At 40.6% G+C, this 25,340-nt stretch overlaps 1 protein-coding gene and 2 non-coding genes across 3 annotated transcripts; all 3 read left to right on the top strand.

Annotated features, from left to right (window-relative positions):
• Nucleotides 1-568: 568 nt before the first annotated feature.
• On the top strand, nt 569-22,876 carry LOC140931148 (uncharacterized). The gene is made up of 22 exons (XM_073380897.1): nt 569-676; nt 3,125-3,715; nt 4,468-4,638; nt 4,741-4,911; nt 5,329-5,499; nt 6,360-6,530; nt 7,304-7,479; nt 7,784-7,976; nt 8,611-8,781; nt 8,874-9,044; nt 9,394-9,564; nt 10,208-10,378; nt 11,051-11,221; nt 11,773-11,943; nt 12,568-12,738; nt 12,908-13,489; nt 14,119-14,387; nt 14,843-15,167; nt 18,247-18,837; nt 19,271-19,861; nt 20,915-21,522; nt 22,173-22,876. The coding sequence occupies exons 1-22, from the start codon at nt 601-603 to the stop codon at nt 22,179-22,181; spliced, it is 5,892 nt and encodes a 1,963-aa protein (XP_073236998.1). The 5' UTR covers nt 569-600; the 3' UTR covers nt 22,182-22,876.
• Trnae-uuc (transfer RNA glutamic acid (anticodon UUC)) lies at nt 15,628-15,699 on the top strand. The gene has a single exon. It is a non-coding gene; the product is annotated as a tRNA-Glu (tRNA).
• On the top strand, nt 16,228-16,299 carry Trnae-uuc (transfer RNA glutamic acid (anticodon UUC)). The gene has a single exon. It is a non-coding gene; the product is annotated as a tRNA-Glu (tRNA).
• Nucleotides 22,877-25,340: the final 2,464 nt, after the last annotated feature.

The raw sequence follows: 25,340 nt of genomic DNA, 5'->3' as shown, positions 1-25,340 counted from the left end.
GGAGAAGAAGGATTTCTATGACTCCGAGCGATTCAGGATGTAATAAAAAATTCTCGAACGTCCTCACTCTGTTCACCAGGGTTAAAATTCACAATCACATTCATATAATCAGGGAGGCAAGTACTCCAAAAATTTTGTCTGAGATTTTGGTAGAATCTGGCAGCGAACGTTTTGAGATCATACTGCCTAGAATTTCGTCTTGCTTTTAGACCACTTTATAAACGGTCGCTTTTTGACACCATACGGACCGTATTAAATTGGCTTTTGCGTCTGCCTCCAGTACCAATAGCCATTGTTTTTTGACACCTTACAAATCGTATTGACTACTGTTTCCCTGAGAAAGGCTACTTAGCTTGACTAATCCAATATAATGCTAATAGGCTTCAGAGAAATCATTCGTTGTGGGATTGGTGTCAATGACCAGCCCTTGAAGTGTATGATATATTCCGGCTTATCACAGGAGGTGCATGAACATACAATTCACAGTTCAACTCGTATCAGAAAGTCTAAATTGAAGTACAGAAGCAGACGCTTCTGCAAGATACTCAAACTTTTACCACTGAAAGCTGTATATAAGAACATCACCAGAACCAAGTGACTATGAAGATCATGAATGGGTTTTCGCCTCTTGTGATCATCATGTTCGTGGCTGTTAATTCACAAGATATTGTTAGAAGTAAGTTGAACACTATGTCTTTTTTATTTTACAGTGTATAATACAAAGCTACGGAACCTTGATGTGAAAGCAGTTTGAAAGCGAACTACTTTAATGGAACGTAACTGTGCTAGAATCACGGCAAAAGATTCACCCAGTTTCTAATCCTTAACTCGACAATCACGTCAGTTCTTCTAAGTTCACCCTTTTCTGCATTTGGTTTAAGATTTACTATAGCACTGTTGAATAATTGTATTTTTTCAGAATAAACGTTATATATAGAAATTAAGAGAAAACTTATTCGAAAAATTTTCGAAGAAAAGGGGGTCTAGGCTTAGGCCTCCAACAGCGTGAATTTATAAGCTGACAGTGGGGATTATTGAAAATTCTCGAAATATCAGTCGAGTGATTTCCGCGAGATATTGACCTTGATACGATTTTCACTTGAAGTAGATATTGGTTGGTGTTTTTTTTTTTTTTGGAGACCCCTCCAGGCTTCATTCTTTCTTCACACTTCATTAAAAATGTTCAGTTCTATTTTGTCGTTTAATCATTTTGGCCCCCGTTGAAAGTACATTGAACTTTCAAGTTACAAGGGACTTTCTCACAAAAGGGGAGAAAAAGAAGGAAATTCAAAAGACGGAGAAATTAATTAAATTTGTACAAACTGATCTCATTAGAATATTGGGTCGTTTCTTTTGTCTAAGACTAGTTCTGAGACTAGTTCTAGAATAAGCGAAAAAATTTGTAAGGATCTCGCCTGTTAAACCAACTGCGCCTTTACATCCTCCTTGTCCGAAATCCACAAAATGATGAAATTCCGGGGTTTTTCTGGAAGGGGCAGAGGTGACAAAAAAAAACGCTTAATGTCTTAATCAAAGGATTTGTGAGTTTTCTGTGGCATATAAGCATTTTGAAAATGTCTGCTACAACATCGTAATAAACTGAAGTGCCCTTAACTGATCCAAAACTACCCAATTGACAAGATATGTATTTTTCTTTAAGATCGCTTAATTAAATGCAGCCCAGATTTTAACACTAAATTTTCTACATGTATCCAAAGCACAGCACGTGGTTTCTCGCAGACTCGATGCAACTTTTTATCCCCGTGTGCACCGTCACATGAAAATTTTATGTCGTTCTTTTCCTTGCTTTGGATCAAGTCTACGTCATATGCGGGGAGAAGACTTTCAAAGCTTGCCAATACCTCAAGAATATATATAGCTATAGTAGCGAGAAGAGTGACAATGACCGTGATACACTGAATGAATTTGAAAAACTTTGCAAGCAATGTGTTTTTGAAATATTGGATGCAGTTGACTGATGCAAGCAACGTTTTAAATCAGTTTCCTCTTAGAAAAGGAATTATTTGTAAGGAATAAAACATAACTTTTATTGGGTGACAGTTCTGATGAATTTATTGCCCACTCATCCAAGTTGATTTGTTCACAGAAACTGTCAAGTAGCTGCTGATACAGATAAAAAACAATAGAACAAAACCAATTGATCTCAGTCAGTCACAATACTGAAATTGGCCATTTTTTGCGCTTCATTGAGTACAGTCAGTATCTCTTATCCACTTTACCATATCACAATATGTACGTGAAGAAGAGCTAAACAAATCTCGAAGACTTGAATCACACAAGGTGTATGACAAAATACAGTAGTCAGAAGAATTAGTTTCCGTTAAAGGATCTCGTAAGTAGCAACCTTCGATGAGTGCACAGACAAACCCAGCCCTGCTGCTTTCCGGGAATTTCAATAAAAGTGAAACTCTGCCGTTTTAAATCTCCCTGCCGTAAGCAAAGAAGGATCCGTACAAGCTATAAAATAACAACCTCAACTGGACAATGAAAAAATATCCTATGAATTGATGCAGTCTAAAAACCGGGTGTACTGAAGCTGTGATGTTACGCAGGCGTCAAAATTTCCAGTTTCTTACCCGTTCAATACTTTGAAGTTTCTCCAACCTCTCGTAAGTGGACGCCTTTGCTTGGTCCCGTTAATGTCCTCTTATGGGAACTTAAACGTAGTTTAGTCAGTGTTTAACAAAACCGCGTTCTAAGCCACTTTCAATTTGCCCAATGGCTTTCTATAAGCACCATTTATTGTGAATAGTTTTATGCAAGTATATAGAGTATACCAGAAAAGTATTTGTCTTCTTAAAATAACCCACTAAGGAAGAGGCCTGGAGGTTCAAAGATTTGTTAAACCGCAGCTTAAGTTAGACTTCGTTAAATAACCGACCCTAAACGTTTAAAATTGTCCCCACTTTTGTGATGTGGAGACTAATATACTGTATATAACTTGAGTTTGCAAATGAAATCCCAATATGAATCAATTTAAAAAGGTTTATTCTTCGTTTTCGGTGGTTTCTTTCACCTTTATTTTGTTTCCTGGTATTAAGTCTGAGCTTTACTGATGTTTGGCCAAAAGTATTATAACTAGCTTTCTTGCGTTTTTCCTTAGAACAATGCTCTCAAAAATCCGATGTCGTCTTCGTTTTGGACTCGTCAGGCAGTATCAGCCGAAGAAACTTCAAACGAGAATTGCAATTTGTTAAACAAGTGGCGTCCACTTTCAAGATGGGCCCTAAACAATCGCAGATCGCAGTGATCTCATACAGCAACGAAGCACGCGTTGACATCCCTTTTGGCCGTTATTCCAACGTCAATGATTTTAACGCAGCGCTGAATCGCGTGAAACATCAGCGCCAATATACGCGCATCGACAAAGCACTCGATGTAGCGAATACAAGAGTGTTTACCCGCGCTGGGGGTGCAAGAACCGGCGTTGCTAAGGTGATGGTTGTATTGACAGACGGGAAGCAAACCGTGACGTCGGATTCCAAAACGTTAGACGATGCGGTACGTCCGTTGCAAGAAAAGAACGTTACTGTATTCGCTGTTGGTGTGGGTAAGGCTGTGGATATCCAGGAGCTACTACTGTTGGTAGGAGATAATGAGGATAACGTATTCTTAGTGGAAGATTTCAGTCAATTGGCCAGGGACAGTCTTCGATTGGCAGCCCAGACCTGCCAGAGAATCAACCTGCCTGTAGGTAAGAGAAAAGCGGTGTCATCAACCTTTTGTGGGTAAAAAGTAATGAATGAAATGCGAAATTCGAACGTCGAACGAAGAAAGTCGAAATGCTTATCTTCAGAAACGACCTACAATAAGCTCTCAAGCGGACTCCATCGGGCGAAACTTTTTATTTCAGTTGTTAGTTTGCTCCATTTTCACGCCTCAATTTAACTTTACATATTCCTGACACTTTCTTTTTCTGTATATATATCACCAATTCATGCTAATTTTCTTCGCATTTGATAATGATGACATGGAGTCATTGAAAAGTCGGGTTACTTTTTATCGTTGATTTTTCTTTTTAAAATGTATGTCGAAATCGATCGTTATCAAAAAATAAGAATTAAGGAATACTTATTGCCAATGTGTGCAAAGTCGTCAGGCCCAAAACTAACTTCGCTCCTGTAGGGTCGAAATGGTGAAGCGAACAGCTCTAGGCAAGCCTAGAACAGATGATTGCCAGGGTTCCTGTGATTGCTTAAGATTTGCATTTCTCCATGAATACTCAACATAATATTACCAAGTGGTGAGCAAAATGGCTTATAAACGTTCACATTATGTTATCCCCAATAAGCTCCACGAGGACTTCACACGAACTTATATTTTATGCTAAAATTCTCAAGACATCTGGGTAAAATTCTACTAGAAAAAAAATTGAGATTCATACTGATAACTAAAATATTATGCATCGCTTTTTTTTTATTTACCCAAACAAAACCTTTCATTTAGTGCATGGCAACTGGTTGGAGTGGACAAAGTGGGGTGCCTGTTCTCAGTCCTGTGGCACTGGCGTCCAAGGTCGACAGAGATCCTGCACAAATCCACGGCCTCGTAATGGCGGACGGAGTTGTATTGGTCAGACATCCGAAATTAGGAGATGTAGCTTGGCAGGCTGTCCAGGTAACTATTTTGGCACATTGAAATGGCCTTTTGGAATCATTTGTTTCAGAAGGTTTGGAAAGATATTTGTCATTTGATGTTTTTTATTGTATATAATCTCAGTTAACGGCTCGTGGAGTGAGTGGGATGATTGGGGTTCCTGTAGTGTCACGTGTGGTGGCGGAAATCGTACACGATTGAGAACCTGTACCAATCCTCCACCGGCCAACGGTGGATTGGACTGCAAAGGGCCAAGCGAGGAAACTGGGAACTGCAATGCTAATCCCTGTCCAGGTAAAATGGTCTTTCTCCTTTCAATCTGAAGCTGGTGACTTCTGGAAAGTTCTTCTCCATCATTTGACATGTGGTAATCCTAAGTTTTATGAGAACGCCAAGAACAACATGGTGGGTTATATCCAGTTTCCTAACAGGTCGGTAAAGCTTTTTCCCAGATAAATCTCTACACATTAGATAACATGGTTGGTTTCCCTAACCCTTAACCGCTGAAGAGCAATTTATTGGAGGACAGCGCGAGAGGACATTTCAGCAACTCCCCTTCCCTTAGTTGTAACAATAAAATAACTATACAGTCTAACTTTGAATTTTTGTAGGTTTTCCAGCAAGCTTCTTCTATTATCTCATCCCTTTTCTAATGCTAAGAGGCATCATAAAAAATTCATTTCTTGAAATATTTTGTTCTCTTTTCCCCAGTGGACGGTAGCTGGAGTGAATGGAAATCCTGGAGTGTGTGTACGAGATCGTGTGGTGAAGGAACACAAACCAGGTCTCGGACATGCTCTAATCCCCGGCCAGCTCACGGTGGGAGGAGTTGTCTTGGATCACCTGCGGAAAAGCGCCCTTGTAATACTAATGGCTGTCCAGGTAAGCTAGGGCCCGGTTCAAAGGTCATAAATTATACATTAGAATACATTTAAAAGTTTGCTAAACCGTTTCTTTACTTTTGTGTTTTGTTTTCGGCAACAGCCGTTCTTTTCGACTGAATTTTGAAAATTCGACGTCTGAAACAAAGTCGTGCTAGTGTCTTGCTACAGTCGAGCTACAGTCGAGCCAGCTTAGCATGGCAGTAGCACAACGTTTGAAACAGGCCCAAGAGGTTCACAATGGCGCAATGCTAGAGAAAGTTGTATAAATCCTGGAGACACTTTTAGACCAAAAATGGTGTTTCCAGACTTCACGCTATTCATAACCTTTTCCGTTATTGGGAGAGGATTCCAAGATCGTGTTCAACGCTTGCAACTTTAAACGGGGAAAGGGGGGGGGAAATCCCTTTTATTTGTGAGAGCTTTACTTTTGAAGCCCATAGAAGTTAGAAAAGACTTACTTAGCAAACCTAACAACTGGTTGTAGCGTGGATACGGAAGCAAATTGCTTTATATATATTATACTTCATATACTGGTAGTACCTAAGAGAATACTATCCTCACATTTTCGAGACTTTCGGATACCGGACTGCGACACATGAGCGGACGGGAAGATGGGATGAAAGAGAAAAATAAACGTCTCTCTTCCATTCTTTTCCGTTCCCGTTTTTCGGGCCTTCTTTTCTCCTTTTCCCAGGTTCAAAGTAGCATAAAGGGGTCTCCGTAGAGTAAGGAGAGCTCCTTCCGAACATTCACTGTTTTACAGCTAAACATCGGGCTTCCAAGAAGCAAAGCTTATAACCCAATAAAACCAGACTACTGAATTGTTGTCACTTGAATCACTGCTTTTTTAACTTACAGTGAACGGAAACTGGGGCAGCTGGAGACGATGGACGGAGTGTACAAAGATTTGCGGAGGCGGAACACAAAGTATCACCAGAATCTGTAACAATCCTCCTCCCTCCAATGGCGGGAAGGATTGTAGTGGGGAGAGTGAAAGAACACGAACTTGCAATACACAGTATTGTCCAAGTAAGTTGTAGTTTACATCCGGGACTTCCTTAGCGCCTAATACCCGGAGTCATGTGACTTGACAGTCACTGTGCTGGAGTTGTGTTCGAAAGTATAGTTTGAGCTAGAATAGTGCTTGAGATTATTGCCTCAGTGACCCGTAGAAATGTTGCACCAGTTGCTCGGTTTTTGAAGGTCCCGGTAACTATTCGCGGTATGTTTCTGTACTTACCAGCGATGCTTACATTCAAGATCAAGTTTTCGATAGAAAGACTGACAAAAAGCCGCGCCGAAAACTGCGGTGATAAACATAAGGAAATGTAAACTCATTACTGGAAAGAAATAAAACTTCATCATCGCAGTTTGGTTTTTGTTTCCTCTCAAGCTACGATGATCAAAAAACAAGAGTGTCTACGATTACGTTTTCGATAGTCTGAGGGATAAAACCGTTATAAATTATGAGTCAAGGAAACAAAATGGACTGATTAGGGGCTAGAATCTGCATTAGAAGTCTTAAGATTTTGTTTTTGAAAATGGTTTCGCGTCCGAAAAGTTACCAGGCGTTTCGAGAAACGGGCCCCAGGGCAAAGGTATTGTCTTTGAGTCAATCAGATGGTATTTTCAATCACCAGTATCCGCCATATTACTGAGAGACTGAACAGAGAACAGTCAGCCTCTCCACAATGCTAAGCTTATTATGAACGTTTTTTTTGGAAAATCTCTTGAAGAAAACAAAGAACTCGAACACTTCTGTAGCCAGGTTATCAAACCTATTAATTCTATTTTATCAACAGTTGACGGAGGGTGGGGCCCCTGGGTCGAATGGAGCATTTGCTCGAGCTCTTGTGGACTTGGCACTCAGACCAGGTTTCGCTTTTGTGACAATCCCCGCCCGGCCTACGGTGGGCGAGCATGCACTGGTCCGAGACTTGACAGACGCAACTGTAACCGTGGATCATGCCCAGATATTGTGTACTCTTCCTTTATTGCCGACTTTTAAAGCTGACTCCACTTCGGCCATATTGGTGTACCTTGAAAACTAAAAAAAAAGAAAAAAGAAACGGTGGCCGTATTGCTATACCAAGACACGTGATAAAGAGCGTATCAGTATTCCTTGGCTACAACAGGCGAACATACCTATATGTTGCGAGTCCCCTATTTTGAAAATGCAACGTACACCGGCTGTATCTTAAGAGTTTCACCGGTAAAAGGAAAAGGGAAATTTCTATATCTCGTTTAAATCGAAATTGTAGCAACTCTTTTGTTCAGACCAGGTGCATTGCTCTTTTAATGCAGTTAATGGTCAGTGGGGTGCCTGGAAAGAATGGGGTTCGTGTACTGAGTCCTGTAATGGCGGAGTTCAGATGCGAATAAGAAAATGCAATAATCCATCTCCTGCTAATGGTGGCAGAGACTGCCGTGGACCAAAGGAACAGACACAGCGCTGCAATATTCAGGCCTGCCCAGGTGAATAATCATATACTTGAACATCAATTTCAATTCATGGATTGGCTTCCTCTCAACGATTTTTAAAAAAAATCCACGACTAAAAATTTGTCAGTTAGGTCCCCTCTATACTAAAACCTGTTTAGCCTAAAATTTGAAACAGGTTCTTGTTTTCTAAAATAATTAAAAACATTGTGTAAACTTAAAGGGCAAATAATATTAGTCAACATTCAGGATCCTCTTTGGAGACATAAGTGCCTTAGCACTCCATCTGGAAATGCTATGATACATGGGTTTTCCCTAAGAAACGAGCTGAATGCCATTAAATACTCTTACCCACAATGTATTCTTTCTTCAGAATGTAAGTACCTGTTTAGGCTAACTTGGAAAAATGCAGGTTGTTAGTCGCGGGTTTTTACTTTTAACGTTGCTGACTATTATGAAAAGTTTGCCCTTGGGTAGTTAACTTTTTTTTTCTTCTTACTTGGGAAACAGTTATTATCTGGTCGTTCTTTTGACCCATTCAGGATGAATTTGTTACAATTGCAACAGTGAAGGTTCACCTCATCACCTCAACATTGCGCACATACAGCAATGAGTATCTGTACGAAAATCGTTTTCTTAATGTTTTATTTCATTTACTTTGTGTTTGCAGTTGATGGTCAGTGGAGTAGGTGGAACGATTGGTCTGCCTGTTCCAGGACTTGTGGGATTGGACAGAAGAGCCGTTCACGAACATGTACCAACCCACCACCAGCAAATGGCGGCAAGGACTGTGTAGGAAGCAAAGATGAAACTCGAGAATGCAGTAACAGAATTTGCCCAGGTTTGTTAACGTACTTTAAACTAGGAAACGAAGATCACAATCTAAACACTGTAAAGCGTTCATGGATAGTAACCCTTTGATTAATTCTTTAGTGGATGGAGAATGGAGTACCTGGAAGGACTGGGAACCATGTTCAAAAACGTGTGGGACTGGAACACAACAACGCGTGCGCACATGTTCAGAACCACGGCCATCGTTTGGGGGGAAAGATTGCATTGGGGTTAATCGTGAAATAAGATCATGTCAAGAAATGAACTGTCCAGGTAATTTTTTTTTCTTATATAAATGTGGAGAGAAAAGAAGACTTTTTAAAAAACCAAATCTGGTAACCCATTCCTTGCTAACACCTGTACCATATGTGTAAGTATGCCATTCCTTGCTAAAAAATATTCCATGAGTATAATCTTTCCCTTCTCCTAAAACCAGAATGAAGTATTTCAATTTAAAATTAGATTCGTACTTCGGTATCTTTGAAACCCTTGTACGAAACGTAATTACAAACAAAATACACATTACTTTTGCTTATAACTCGGTTAACGCTCAGATTTCCGGTCGTAACCGTTATCGGTGAATTCATGAATTAAAATGTAATTACGACAATGTTTTGGGCAGTTGATGGCAATTGGACCGAGTGGAGGGCCTGGGGACCATGTTCAAGAACGTGTGGAATTGGAACACAGCAACGTATGCGCTCTTGCACCAAACCAGCACCTGCATTTGGTGGGAAAAACTGCAGTGGAGACAGTCGTGAAACAAGATCATGCCAAACACGATTATGTCCAGGTACATATTTTATTAATAGGTTTCATTTTCCTTTTTATTTTAAACCGCAGCAGGATTAGCTCAGTTGGTAGAGCACGTGACAACAGTGCGGGGATCGTGGGTTTGATTCCCTGGGCCAGACCAATAATCAGGGCCTTAAAATAACTGAGAAATACGTTGCAATCGGTGAAACTTTTCCGTGGCTCGTGGCTCATTATGGCAAGAACGACTATATTTTAAGAACAACTAATTCAGTGAGCCAAAAAGGTATTCACAATGAAAGCAAGTCATGTAAACCAAAGGTTACTCGATCAATTGATGAAAATGTTTTGGTGTTGATGTTGTCTATAGTCTTTTGAATCCTTCTTTTAAGGACCTCCTCTTTGGTTCTGTATGGCACTATCGAGGTGCAAGAATCTTCTAAATGGAAGAGAAATTTATCAAATTGCTACAAGTTTCATAAAGCGGGCAAAATTTTAAAGTTTACATCATCAACTAATAGTTTTAAGATTTTTTGTCTTTAACATATCTCTCGACAAGGAGTCTCGCATTTCTAACACAAGATCATTCAAGAGAAAATTCTTCTAAGGAGTACACTTCTCTAAGGGCCGTTTTCTTTAATCAGCATCCTCCCTTAAAGAGCTCGCCTTTTTTCTGTTACCAGTTGATGGTCAGTGGAGTGAGTGGAAGCCGTGGACTGAATGCACACGATCTTGTGGCGGTGGAATACAAACGCGAGCTCGCGCGTGTAATAATCCCAGCCCCGCCTATGGAGGAAGTGATTGCGTCGGTCGCGCAGATGAGGCTAGGCCTTGCAACAGTGACCTCTGCCCAGGTAGAGTCACATTTTTAAGATAAATTTCTAATTTTTTAAAACATGAAAGTATTATATCATATTGAGATTTCCAAACAGTTTCAAAACCTGAAACACCAACTCTTGGCCAGGGACACCTCAGCTAACTCCTGAATGATCAGCTGACTATTATCTATTATTAAAAACTGAATCATTGGATGGTGCAACTCTAGAGCTCTAGTTGGATTATCCATCATGGTATATGAGCCATTATGTCATGCTCTCAAAATATGGTAACTGTAGGCGTCTGCTCAAAAATGAAAGCAACTAGCTGAAATCGGTTGTTTTTACAAATAAAGTCAGGAAGGAATTCTCGATATTTTGTGGGCGTTTTTAATGAGTTGTATTCCCCTCGCGCTTGTTGGATAGAGATGATTAAAGCCAACTGGGCGCAACGCACCTCGTTGGCTACCTACCATCTCAGATCCAACGCGCACTCGTGGACTAATTGTTAATTAAAAGTTGATAGAAGTTTAAGGGAAAGTTTCATTGCATACACATGCTACTGAAAAACTGGAATACTTTCATCTTCGTAAGGTGATCATTTGTCTAAGACTAATAGTCCCTGCCGAATGTTTTTGTTTGTCTGCAACCTTACACGTCCTCCTGATTAATTCTGCCTTACTAAGAGCTTGTTTCCTGATCTTTTACCAGTTGATGGCCAGTGGAGTGAATGGAAGCCGTGGACTGAATGCCCGCGATCTTGCGGAGGTGGAATACAAACACGTGCTCGCACGTGCACTAATCCCCGCCCAGCTCATGGAGGAAAAGAATGTATCGGTCGCCAAGAGGAGGCCAAGCCATGTAACAGCGATTATTGTCCAGGTGTTTTTCGTTAAGATAAAATCCTTAGTATTGAAGGGAATGGTATTTTTCTGTAATTATTCAGTAAGTTTCACCACAAATACTACTCAGAACTACACTCACCCGGATGATCACGTCAGCTCATCATACCGTTACGTATGGCGTGACTTCCGGTTTAAAACCATTTTGTGTCTTTTAAGAAAGTCAAAGATTGAACAACCACCTTCTCATAACTTGAGAGGGATTTGCATTAATCCCCCTGAAATCAGGGTTTACTAAGCAATGTGCTCAGTTTTTATGCCGAATCTGTGATTTGAAACGAGCTGTGCGCGGCAACTTGTTGATGATATACGCCACTTCCACGTTTCCCATAATGCACCTCACCCCCTCCCCCCCCCCCCCCCAAATTTTGCATAACCTTTGTTTTCATTTCTCCTGGGTATTACAGCCGTCCCAAGAGAAATTGAAAACAATGTTTACGCAAAATTTTGGGGGGCAAATGAGGTGCATTATAGGAAATGTGGAAATGGGGAATTCCCATGTAACTTATAATCGTATTGTCTTTTATTCAGTTGATGGGAAGTGGTCGGAGTGGAGAGACTGGGGGGAATGTTCAAGATCATGTGGCGGTGGGTTCCATACTCGTTCCAGAACTTGCACTGAACCTCCACCAAGGCATGGCGGGAAGGATTGTTCTGGAAAACCCGAAGAAACTCGTCCTTGTAACACTCAGTCTTGTCCAGGTACTACATGTTAATTAATCAGTAACGGTAAATGCAATACCTACAGTGACAATTATAGCGGAAAATAAAAACTGAGAACTGAATGGTTACTTTTGCGATGTTTAAAGATCCCTCTGTCAAGAAGACAAATTGCCGAGATTTGAGAGGTAATGGATTGCGAGATTCGTGATCGGGATAATGAGTAGGAAGCGAAATTTGGTGCTGATGCAGGTTGCGGGATTTGTTTTAAAAACCAAGATCCGTTATTACATTGACAAAGCTGCAGTGCAATAAACGTTGACAAAGAACCTTCTAATCTCGTCTTTAAAAAAGCAATTAACGATTGTCTGGAACACACCATGCGGCTAATTTGAACTTCTACTTATGTTATAGTCTAAGACTATATCTGCCTCTCATGGCGTACCGTCGTAGGGGACATCTCGAAAGAGGATGTCAGCAGTATGGAATTTTGCGACCAAAGCGCATAGGTCTCTCTCGCTAAAATTTCCAACCTCGGGTGCGATGAAAAGCGGCGGTATTGGAAGGCTACTTATTTCCCCTCCCCACAAATTTCAAAGCGAGAAAGCTTCGTTTATAAGGGCTTATCAATTGCCTATTGCTTACTAGTACTATTTCATCAAACAGTCGATGGACAGTGGAGCAGCTGGAACAAATGGACGACCTGCTCAAAAACATGCGGCAAAGGAGAACAAATGAGAACTCGCAACTGCACAAATCCAGTACCACGTCACGGGGGAAAGCAATGTACTGGGCATGCTCAGCAGAAACAAGATTGCAATGACATTTCATGCGCAGGTAATTTGTCGTAAAGGTAAAGGTAGGAGGTCTTTATTATCATGACATCGGTAGCTCGAAATAGTCATTGTCTGGGTAGCAAACCTTCACTTTACGTTTATCGTTTATCTGTAATTAATGTTGTTGATTTTAGACTATAATTGACTTAATGTTTTCCTTACACCTTCAGAATGTTCCCAAATCGCTGACATTGCCTTTCTTGTGGACGCGTCGGAAAGCATGACAAAAAAGAACTTTGAAAAACAAAAAGAAGTCATAAAAAAGATCGCCGCCTCATTCGACGTTGGACCAACTAAATCTCACCTCGGGATCGTTACATTCAGTAGTAATGCTCAAGTGCGAGTCAGGTTTGGAGACAATTTGGACCTGCGTAGCTTTCAAGATACGGTGGACAAACTGCCGTTCGCCGATGGTGGCACCCGTTTTGACAAGGCGTTTAAAGTAGCGGCAAACAACCTTTTTACGCTCAGTGGAGGAGTTCGCGTTGATCTGCCCAAAGTACTGATCATTTTAACGGATGGAAAGCAAAGCGCAGATTACGACGCAGTGCCAGTGGAGAGATCCGTTTTGCAGTTGCGCCATCTTGGCGTTCGGTTGTTCGTTTTGGCGGTTGGAAATCAGATTGATATGAACGAACTGCAGCAGATCGTTTCTGACCCCAAAGACATTTACGCGGTGAAAGATTTTAACACCCTGTTAGAGAACGCGAAGATAGCTAGTAAACAGACCTGTGATATCATCAAGAGACCAGGTAATTTGCAAAACATTGAGGGAAAGAGTTTGCGATGCTAGAGTAGATGCAGTCATAAGTCATGCAGTGGTTTTACAAAGGTCCTTGGATTCTTGTAAGCTCATTTAACACACCCTTTAGCTTTGTGAGCTTCAAGTTCAAGTTTCAGGTTTATTTACGAAATAATACAAATTATGAAAAACAGCACTAGCCTACAAAAAAGCTAAAGCTAATCTTGACGGTTAGTGATACTAAAAAAGAAGGGTACTTATAAAAAATAAACAAGACCATCAAAATTGCCCAAAATCGTATCAGTAGAGGTTGAGAAAACGTGGGGTGCTGGAGGCCGCCAGAACGTCTTTGTTGGCCAAGTCTATCTACTAGAGCGTGCTGTGGAAACCTTTCTGAGCTCCTGAAAAGTCGGATGTTGATTAAAGATTATAATGGCAGGGTAAAAAAATCTGTTTTTCAAGGACGTTCACTAGTAGTTCTTAAATCTTTTAATACCGAGTGAACTAAAATCGGTTGTTAAGTCAGATGACATGCATGTTCGAAGCAACCAGCTGCAACCAGCATCTAAAATAATAATTTTCGAGGAAAGGAACATTATTATAGTATTCAACAGCTTTACTTTTATGTTTACCTTCTAGAGCTCTTGTGTTTCGGAAAAGCTGACATTGCTTTCTTTATGGACGCTTCTGAAAGTATGACAAAGGAGGACTTCGAAAAGCAAAAGAGCTTTGTGATAAAAGTCGCCGAGTCTTTCTACATGGCTCCTCATATGACACAGTTTTCTCTCGTCACATACAGTAGCAATGCTAATTTGCATTTTCGCTTCAGGGATCAATTGAACCTGGACTCTTTTAAAACAGGGATTAAGAAACTTCCCTTTGCTGCTGGCGGAACACGGTTTGACAAGGTGAGGTACTGTAAATATTTTGTTTCATCCACGAGCAAAAAAATCGAGGAGTAGTCACTGATCAATGTGAGGGGTAGAGTTTTTACAATCGTTATGAAAAATTTGGTTAGTAGATCGTAAGGCCTTGTACGCCACTAGACACAGACCAGGTCCTACCTAGGCCTCACTTGTTTGTTCCTAGTAGAATAGCGCTATAAATTAGTATCCATTTTATAAGTGTTAGGGAAACCAGTAGTCCACTCCAGCAAATAAAACGTGGATAGCACCGTACTCATTTCTAATTTGTTTTATTCCTCTTGCACTGTCTGCTCCGCATAAACACTCACTTCTAGTCGTCAACGTTCCCCCTTGCCCCTCTTCCAATCCGTACTTTCCTTTTCCTTTTTCCCTAGAAGCCGGTATAGAATTTACCAGCCAGGCACTAGTATGACCATATTATGGCTTTCATTTCGCAGGTGCTCAAGCTAGCCGCGGAGGATGTTTTCACGGCTCGAAGCGGCGCGCGTGTTGGCGTTCCAAAAGTGATGGTCATCCTAACAGATGGACAGCAGAGTAATGATAACGATGCCGTGCCCATTCAAGACTCCATGGTACCTCTGCAGCAACTTTCCGTTCAGGTCCAAGTCGTGGCCATAGGGAGCCAAGTGAACCACGTAGAACTGCGAAAGTTTGTTGGAAGCGAGCAGGATATTCTCAGTGTTCAAGACTTTAACAGCTTGTTTAATTACTCACGACAAGCGGCCGTTAAAACATGCAACATCACATCGCGGCCACCTCCAGGTAAAACTAGGGAGCTTAAACAACGACGACAGCGACGGCAATGAAAACGGCAAAAAGGCAATAGGTTTGGATTGGCAAAACAACAACTTTGCACGTGCATCACGCCGCCTTTGTTGTGCATTTCTTTGCCGTCGTGAAACTGCCTAATTTCACGTTTGGTGGAGGACGTGAACACAAGAAAACAACCCTCTCTTTCTTTTTGTGAACTTTAATACAATCTTTTAGAATTCAACTTTAGAAAAATAAGCCAACATTTTATCAATAGAACGAGGTGCAATTAGCGCGAACACGCTTTTTAACTGACGTTTTCGTAGCCGTTGCCGTCGTTGTTGGTTACTGCTTACTTACTTGCTTACTTTGAGAGAGAAGCGACAGTGACAGTAATATCAAGTGAATGTAAACTCTCTTGAATGAAACATTTATGAAATCCTTTATTCATGTACCCCTCTTAGGTTGTCTCTCCCATATGGTCTAGCGGTTAGGATTCCTGGTTTTCACCCAGGCGGCCCGGGTTCGACTCCCGGTATGGGAAAGTCGAATTTTATTTTGCAAGGAAAAGTTTTTCCTTCTATTAAGAGGACTCGACTGGATTTTTACTTTTTTAGGCGGTGAAACGCTACTATGGCTTTATTGCATAAAGATGATAATTTTATTTGTTATGATCTGTGATTTATTCACATCAGAGTTGCCATGGCAACGAAATTACTCCATTGGGTTTTCTACTTACCTTGGTATTTCTCGTAACGAGATATTTTTGAAAATCGTATAAAGAAGCTTTTATCTCTTATTGCTGCCTCAGTGGACCTCTTTAGCTTGTACTTTTGGTTTTCCCAATGAAGGCCTCAGAGGAGCTTGCCCTTTGTCTTTTCAGAAATTATGCTTGCTTATGCACGTGAATAAGATGAAATTTGAAGAAAGAGTTCTGCAATGTATGACACATATGACATGATAAACGTGACCTGCATTGGTAAAGCAAAACATGCTAAAGAAGTCTACGATGGCAAAGCTTGAACAAAATCTGTGAGATTATTTTGAAAATATTTCCCGTTTTCGTCATCTGTCCCATATGGTCTAGCGGTTAGGATTCCTGGTTTTCACCCAGGCGGCCCGGGTTCGACTCCCGGTATGGGAACGGCATGTTTTTTTGCAGGGAATAGTTTTTCCTTAAATTAACTTTTATAATTTTTGTATTTAACTAGTGAACTTAAACCAAATGTGACACTTGCTAATTATCATGTATAGTGTTAGTCCGGAAACTTTTTGACTGAGCCTTTTTAAACTCAGCACTTATATCAGTTAAATGGAACAAAGTTGGCGATTTTATTTTAAATTTGCTAATGCATTGACAAGCTCACTTAGATTTTCTTACTTCTTTTCCTTCTCTGCAGTTATGAAGTGTTCTGAACGAGCTGACCTTGCCTTTATCGTTGACACATCTGGCAGTATCACTGATGAAAACTTCAAAAAACAGAAGGACTTCGTTAAAGCTATCGCGTCTTCATTCGACCCCTCCATCACCAATCATCAACTCGGACTTATTTCGTACAGCACAAATGCTCGCATGGAGGTCAGCTTTAAAGATAATACCAAACTAGAAGAATTTGAGAAAGCCGTTGATAGTATGCTGCATATAAAAGGTCGTACTCGATTAGACAATGCGCTAAAGCTTGCTACTTCTCGGCTATTCAATCCCAACGAAGAAATTAACTCTGGTCAACGGAAAAGTGTGATCATTCTCACGGATGGCAGGCAAAGCCAGGATCCAGGTGCTGTCCCACTGCAAGAAGCCGTGCGTCCCTTGAGGCAGCTGGGTGTACGGATTTACGTTGTAGCCGTCAGCAGTGAGTTGGACCTGGAAGAACTATATCAATTGACAGAGAAGAAGGATGATGTGTTCACCGCGAGTTACTTTGATGACTTAGCAAAAATGGCCAACGACGTTGCTCGGGAGACTTGTCGCCTTGCGGCTCCAATAAAAGGTAAGTAATAAAAAGAAAAAGTGATATTAAAACAAGTGGTTCAGGCCAGGAATAATCAAACACTGACCGAATGGTATAATATTCGCACTTCATACCCATTGTCCCTTCACGGAGAAATAAGTAGTGGGAAAGACCCGCTACTGCCAGGAAAATAGGCATGCCGAATAATGAGGGTATGCGGCGTAAACCGCCACAAGGGAAGGAGGGAGGGGCGGAACTTTGAGGTCACCTCCACTGAACTCCTTTGAACTGGCCAAGAGGCGGGCAAAAGGCTCGGAATTCATCATGCCAATAACGCACAGACCCAACACGATGGAGTTTAAGGAGTTTCTTATTTCCCGCGTCTCGAACCAATTATGTATGCAGTGAGAATAGTATCTCTGTCCTGAATTGCTGAAGTATTTGGTATTCTACTTTTTAACACAAGGTAGCTAAGCAGAGGCGTTTCTGAGCGATGCACGTCAACCGGAAGTAAGGCCTGAGCCCCTCTAATATACCTTGAAGTTACCAAATTTGTATGGCTAATTGCCTTTACTCTTATATTTTTGGAAATGACGAGTAATTTGGGCAAAAATGAAGCTAAAGAGTGCAAAACACTCACTTCCGTTTCACGTGCGTCGCTCAAAAACTTTAAAGGTTTTTACGCTGCTTAAGCTGCCCACAGTCGGTCCTTCGATAACGAAAATCTCCCGTAGGCCAACTTGTACCCAAAGCTGGAACTGGTCTGCCAGACCATTCATCTCGCAAACGAAATAAGCCTTTTTCAGCTTTTAAGCTAACAATCCCACTCCGCTGTGTTTATTTTTTAGAAATAGACCACTATTGCTAGACATATACGATTAACAGCGGATTTCCTTGGGCTGGTCAGGCCGGTTACTTCTGATTGATTTTAAGTGCCCTTAGTCGCGGACCGAGTGATATACAGACAATGCAGCTTTAAACTCCCTTACCAAGTGGAAACCTCTCCTGAGCAGACTTTTCCTAGTCGGAAGATTCGCCACAGAAATGATTACAAGAGTAGTGACTTTACATACTTTTGGCTGGGATGGGGAGCAACCCGGCAAAAGTTTTGATCTTGTTATGAATTTTTGTCTTTGCAGTGACCAAGTGTTCAAAGCAAGCCGACCTCGTCTTCGTTGTGGATACATCTGGTAGTATCAGTAACGAAAACTTTAGAAAGCAGAAAGACTTCGTTAAAGCTCTCGCATCTGCGTTCGACCCTTCTGCAACGAAACATCAACTGGGTCTAATATCGTACAGCACCAATGCTCAGATAGAGTTCAGCTTTAAAGATTCAGCTGATCTAGCGAAATTCAAAAACGTTGTCGATCGTATGACACACACAAAAGGACGAACACGTCTGGACAAAGCACTAAAGCTTGCCTCTTCTCAGCTATTCACTGACAATGGAGGAGTCAATTCTGGGAAGCCGAAAACGATGGTTATCCTCACTGATGGCAGGCAGAGCCAAGATCCAGGTTCCGTACCTCTAAAAGACGCTGTGCGTCCCTTGAAGCAACAGGGTGTTCGCATTTACGTTGTGGCCGTCAGCAGTGAGTTGGACCTAAAAGAACTTTATGAGCTGACAGAGAAAGAAGAGGATGTCTTCACCGTGATTGACTTTGATGACTTGGCGAAAATGGCGAACGACACTGCGCAGAAGATTTGTCACGTTTCATCTTCTTTGCAAGGTATAGATAATGACATAGAAAATGATAATTCTACACTAAGTTAGGATGGTGCCGGAATTTCGAAAGAGAATAGTTCATTTAGAACATTGCAATACTTAGGTTATATCAAAGGGGGTGAAAAGTGTTTATATGCAAGATCAGTTTAAAATTCTTTCTAACTTGACCTTTACGAGTGTTCTAATTCAGCTAAGCAAATGTGCTAAAGAAATGGAAGGAACTGGAATTGAATCTAGTGTTCAATTTGTTTGAGAATATAACTATGTCTTCGAAAATGTATAGGCCCTGATACGTCTTAGTTGCTGTTTCGCAAGTTACTTTATGTACAGCCATTCTGCCAAGATATGAAACTTTTTCGTCGCGAGCTTGACTTAAGGCAACGTTGGAGTTGCTTTTTCTTTAAACGTTTTTATGTTTATTTGCTTGTGTCTTTCAGTCCAGTGCAAGGAAGAAAGCATCAACTTAGGATTTGTCATGGGCATGTCGAGCAGCATCACTGTTAAAAACTACGAAAAGCAACGAAATTTTGTCAAGAACGTGGCAGATACATTTTCAATCTCCATGGGAAAAACCGAAACCGGTGTCGTTACATACAACGAAGAGGCAAGCCTGTGGATTCGGTTTGGACAACACAAGAACAATGAAGAATTTAAAACTGCAGTCGACAAGATACCCTACTGGGGTGGACAAACGCGCATAGAAAGGGGGCTCAAAATGGCTGCTGATGGTCTTTTTGGAGCCATCAAACAAGAACGTGCCAATTTATCCAAGATACTTATCGTGCTCACAAATGGCGATCAATCCTCAGATCCCGAGGTTACTTCACTGGACCAGGCTGTTTTGCCGTTGTTACAGCTCGGGGTCAGGTTGTTAGCTGTTGGTATTGGAAGTGATGTTTCCCGAGATGAGCTAAGGTTAATCGTCGAAAAGGATGAGGATATTTTTACTGTGGATAATTTTGACGAACTTTTGGCGAAATCTAATCAAATTGCCAGAGCTGCCTGCGTACATGCTCCACCTTCTACACGTACGTAAAAGTGCCTGCTTGCAGAGGTCCCTTATTTCCTTTGCTTACACTGAACAGGGACCTGCTATAAGTAGGCTGATTCCATGCATTTTCACTCTGTAATGAAACCTATAGTAGGCAGTCACCTTACTGACCATCTGACCACTTAATACAGGTTGACCGTTTAATTTAAGTTTGACTAACTTAAATATAAATTTAAAAGAAGTTGGGCACAAGAATTATTATCGATCGAAAGGTGAATGAACAAATTACTGGCAACACACAAATAATGTATTTTGTGCATTACCAAGGCTGTGTTCTAGCAGAGCCCGGTGGCCCAGGGCGTCTAACTTTTGCTCTTGGGCGATTAGAAAATCTTACTTTTTTCATACAAATCGTATGCTGGGCACCCTAGATTTTACAGGTTCAGACGACTGGGCTCCCTTCAATTTTCCTTAGAGCAAAGCCTTGGAGTGGTCAAAGTTCCCGTGATGGAACACCAATGGGACGATTGTCTGACCTGTGAGCAGAGTTCTTTCCAGCTTTTAGCATTTACGAAGTCGTTCGCCTCGCTTGTCAGTCGCGTAACTGTTAATTTCTGATGGCCATGCTGGAAAGAAACCTCTGCTTGCAGGATAAAAATTGTCCCAATTAGGAGCTGACCGCTTATGGGAAATGTGTTTGTAGCGGAAGAGTTAAAATTGGGTTCTCCTAAGAAGAATGAGAGCCACCCACTTTAGAGAAGTCTTTAAAGGAGCTTCGATTGTAGTACAATTATAAAGATTCGCCCATTCGCCTCGGCTGAGGTAACTATTTGATTTTGCAATTTCATTCTGTCCTCATCGTGAATCTTATTAGATAAGGTTAAAGAAAGCATCACCAAAATATTATGAAAATCATTCTGACCTGCGTATCCTCTGACATTTTCATTCTCTGATTGTCTGGGGAGATATACCACTCGTCCGTGGAAAGGTTTATTCTGCACCAGCTTAAAGTTAGAAAAAATGGAAAAGGAAAAAAAAATGACCAAAAAGAAAAGATGTTTACTTGTGTTGTTCTTTTCTAAATTTACAGTTTCGTTCCAAGGTGCTGCTGGTAGGCAGAAATCATGTTTCAAAAATGTGGACATCGGATTCGTTATTGATTCTTCAGACAGCGCCACTGTACAAGAATACCAGCAACAAAAAGAACTTATTCAACAGCTCTCCTCCTACTACGACATTTCTAGAGAGGACACAAGAGTCGGAGTCATCGTATACAGTGATAACGCTTACACCATCGTCGGTCTTAACAGCTACAGGGATTCGTCCATATTTCAGCGCGCCGTGAGCGCTCTTCCACGAATCGGTGGGGACAACCGAAAAGACAAGGCTCTAATAGCAGCTAGAAGGATGTTCAAGGCAAAAAGGCCGCCAGGACACGCAGGATATGAAAAGCCGTCACAAGTGTTAGTTTTTATCACCGAAGGTGCGCAGTCCACTGCTGCAAATACCTTTCCTCTTGAGCACTTTGTTCATCCACTTAGGAAGCATGGTGTTCGGGTTGTGTTGGTGGGGATTGGTTGGAAAGTAGTGTATCAGGAACTGCTTAATATTGCACAACGTCCCAGTGATATTTATCTGACTTCCTCACTGGCTGACGCCAACAAAGTGTCACGTGACCTGATAGAGATTATTTGCAGGGTAAGTTCAAATTTTTACCTGACTCAAATTGAGTGACCGCCTGCCCTTTTAAAAGAAATGATAAGGAATACCATTAGGTTAACAGTATCATGAAATAGCTGCAGTAACTGGGACGATCATTTCCTTATACAGTGGAACCTTTGATGATGGAAACTGACTGTCACCAGACACTTATTCACCGTCCTAGTAACATGCATACACTGTATTATTAACATGATTCCCATTATAACACCTCTCCTGATCGGAGTCTATTTCTGGTCCCAAGAATTTAATATCTACTTGTGGCAGTCTCTACTTTATAGCGTAAATAAACTTGAACTTCGCTGGCTTGTTCTGCGCATGTTTATGATTGAAATTGGAATCTTTCTGCACTTTGAGGAGCATTGCAGCTGCCTTTTTGCCTTTTTAGTAAAGAGTGCACAAAAAATCTGGGTCGAACCTTCCGTAAGCGATCACCCAAAATGCGAAGAGTAAGTGGTCGCTTACAAGAGTCAAACTGCAGGAGACGGTACCGTACGGTATTTTACGTAGAAAAGTCCGAGCACATCTACTTTTTTGGGTCCTCCACAGTTTTAAGCGTTATACAGATGTATACATGTATGCATATGTAGTCTAATTAAAAATCTAACAACCTACTATTATTTTTGCAGCAGGTATGATTGGCCTTCAGATACCTTAATGGCCAAATAAGACGAAAAAGGAATAGAAAATTGTCAAGACCATCAAGGTCATGAATGAAGGATCTTCAGTAAACAATGACTGACAGCTCACTAGTGTGGAATACTGAGAATACTGAAGTTCGAGCTAGAGTAGCTTAACTGTCATATATAAACTACCATCATAAGTGACGATGGGAAATACAAGATGGTAGATGGTAGAAATAAAAGGAAAGTTCATAGAACGTTAGTTTACTATGCTACGTGCAGTTTTACGTGTTGTCCGCTGTTAAAGCTTGTGGCGCAAAACAACTTTAATCAGAACTTCCATAATACTATGGATCTAACTATATTTTTTTAAAATAAATGATTAGAAAAGACACATGAACAGAATTTCAGTTAGCATACAAGAAAGTAGAACTTTTATAAAAAGTTCTCAAAGAGTGAAGATATCTGGGCGCTTTTCCATTTGTTAGAACAGGCTAGCCAGACCAGTCGATTTGCAAGGAAAATTCCACTATTTAAGAAATACTTCTATCCTGCCAGATTGGTTTTTATGTAATTGTTTTGATCGGCAATGGTGGCGATATACGGAAAATTTCAAGAAAAAAACAGTATCTTATTTTCGAAATTGGCGGTTTAGCAGGCGAGTTTTGACTTTTTGGAGGGCGGCACAAGTCAATGCTATGAGAAGTTCAAAAAAGGCTTTTCAGGTTTACTTAACTTAACTTCTGTTGTAATGCATGTATGCAGAGAAGGCACAAAGTTTTGACGCTGAATTAAAAATATAAATTTCGTTACACCCAGAACAGACATATAGTGCGTCTCTCTTTTTCATTCCATTTTATTCGTCACCTTTGAGAGCGATCACTGTGGCCCGTTTAGACATTTGGGGTGCGTTCGTTTGGCAAATCTGGATTTAGCCTGGATCATGAAACCAGATTTCGGATTCGCAATAAAATGCTAAATCTAAATCGGCCTTCAACGCCGACAAACTGAATCTGTCCATGGACTTTCTTTCGCTTTTTTCTGAAAAATCTGAAAAAGTATTTGAAAAATTGCTCTCAAGTGCCACGGTCTCGCACGTGCACGCTTACTGATCCGATTTGGATTTCGCGTTTTATTGAGAATTTCAAACTCTGGATTTTAAAATCTAAATCCAGATTTCCCAATCGAACGCACCCTCATCTCTCAGCAGAAAAAGTTGTCGCTCACTGGAAACCGGAATTCCTGCTACCACTGAAAATACGAAAATCAAATTTTTCTTGAATTCATCGGCTTCTGTCAAAATTAAATTCCATTACATGCCAAGGATTTGAATCAGCCAAACGACACCAGCCATTAGATCTTAAGGATCTCGACATCTTTATGTGCGGTGTAACCTAGCCCCAGATTTACGGGGTTTCCAGAGGCTAGATATTTTCTAAGACGTGTTTCTTTCAAAAAAGCCTATTGTTTTGAACCAATACTAGAGATCAGCATCTGTACATCGTCGCATAGAATGGCATCTCGGGGGTAAATCAGGGCTGACTGGTTCTCAGAAGCCTCCAACTAGAGTGAAATTCAGGAACTGCAGATATTAGATCTTTTTACGGGGGCTAAAAAAGGTTTCCCAATCATTATACACTGTACTTATTTATAGACGTTTCAATGTTTCGATTTTTTTTGTTCCCCCCTATCAAAACCCTCCTGGCTCTGCCGTCTGTGACGTTGTAAGTGAGTTGGCCAGGCTATCCAAGAGTCCCATTATGGCTCTTAGGGTATCCTAAAAAAAAAAAGAAAACCGTAACGAAAGAGATATTCTGTTAAAGAGTTTTAACGGTGACATATTGGCAGAGTATTTCTTTTAAAAAGTACTTGTTGCTTTCAATGTTTCTTTTAACAGTAAAAATATAAAAACGTATAAAGCATAATTTCAATCCTGCAACGCATTTCAGTTAAAAGGTTCAAAGAGTGAAGCCTAAAAACCAAACAAACGCTCCCAAACAAAAAAAAAAGTGAACTGGTAGAAAACTTTCAAAGGCTTTAAAGGCTTAACTACCCGACTAAACTATTTACAGAATATTTCTGCAAAAGTAAATGTGAGAATTTCAAGAAACCTAATTTTGAATCCTGCCACTTTTAAGTAAGATGGCAATTGCAATAACAATGATGATAATGATAATGCTAATGATGATGCATGCGTAGCATCCGCATGCAAAAGGTCATTAGAGTTCACTAAATAGAAACGAACCTGGTCCATGCGATCGAAACTTCTTTGACAATCAGAAATTTTGGACCTGAGCCTGCGATCAATTAAAACTAATAACGGTCAGCGGAAACTAACTTAAAAAATACACGTCATTTCAATGAGTTGTACATTTGAGCCCGCGATACAGTCATGTGACACTGATCAGCGGATACCTTTTTTCACAGCTGTCAGTTGACCATAACATAGATGTCCACTAACGAATTGTATATGCCTTTGGACACCTAGTTAGTAATGCCCGGTCATTAGAAAAAGCAGCCAATCGGAAAGCGCGTACTTTTGAAGCCATATAACAAGATAATGATAACGACAACGATAATGATAAGTAGGTTATTCTTTCATGTTACGCTTACGCCAAATAGACCCACTGCTTCATATAATAGTAATAGACTGTCCATACTACTGAGGAGTAATGGCGTTTTCTGTAGAATGCGATGCAGAAAGATGCTAAAAAGGAGAGGGGCAGTTATTTTTATAACATGTACACGTGTTTTGTACTATAAACGATCACTTTTATTCTTTTTCCTCTTACATTACAATATTTACAAGCATCCTTTGTCATGCAATGCCTACCTTGCCATTTTTTAAGCAGTTAAATATTGTCAAACGCTCTCGAGTCCTCAATATTAAAAATTATTTTAAATAAAATCAGAGCTTGCTCCTTCTAAGAAATTATATTTTACATTCTTAAATATTATTAATGATGTTCTCTTTGTACAAAATTAATTTTTCAGTCAGCTGCTCAAATCACTTAATTGGCACCAAATGAGCCGCCCGATACGGAATTGTTGCAATTGGCTTTCAAAATAAAGAATAAGGAAAATTGATTAATTGTTCTATATTCACATTGTTAAGAGACGTATCAATGTTTTTTGCGCAGCTGCTAAAAATTTTAGTCTAAAATATTGAAAAAA

The sequence above is a fragment of the Porites lutea genome, chromosome 3 (genome assembly GCF_958299795.1).
Source record: "Porites lutea chromosome 3, jaPorLute2.1, whole genome shotgun sequence".
In the NCBI taxonomy this organism is placed as follows: Eukaryota; Metazoa; Cnidaria; class Anthozoa; order Scleractinia; family Poritidae; genus Porites; species Porites lutea.
The sequence above is the reverse complement of the archived record's forward strand: the minus strand, read 5'-3'. Positions and strand labels throughout refer to the sequence as shown.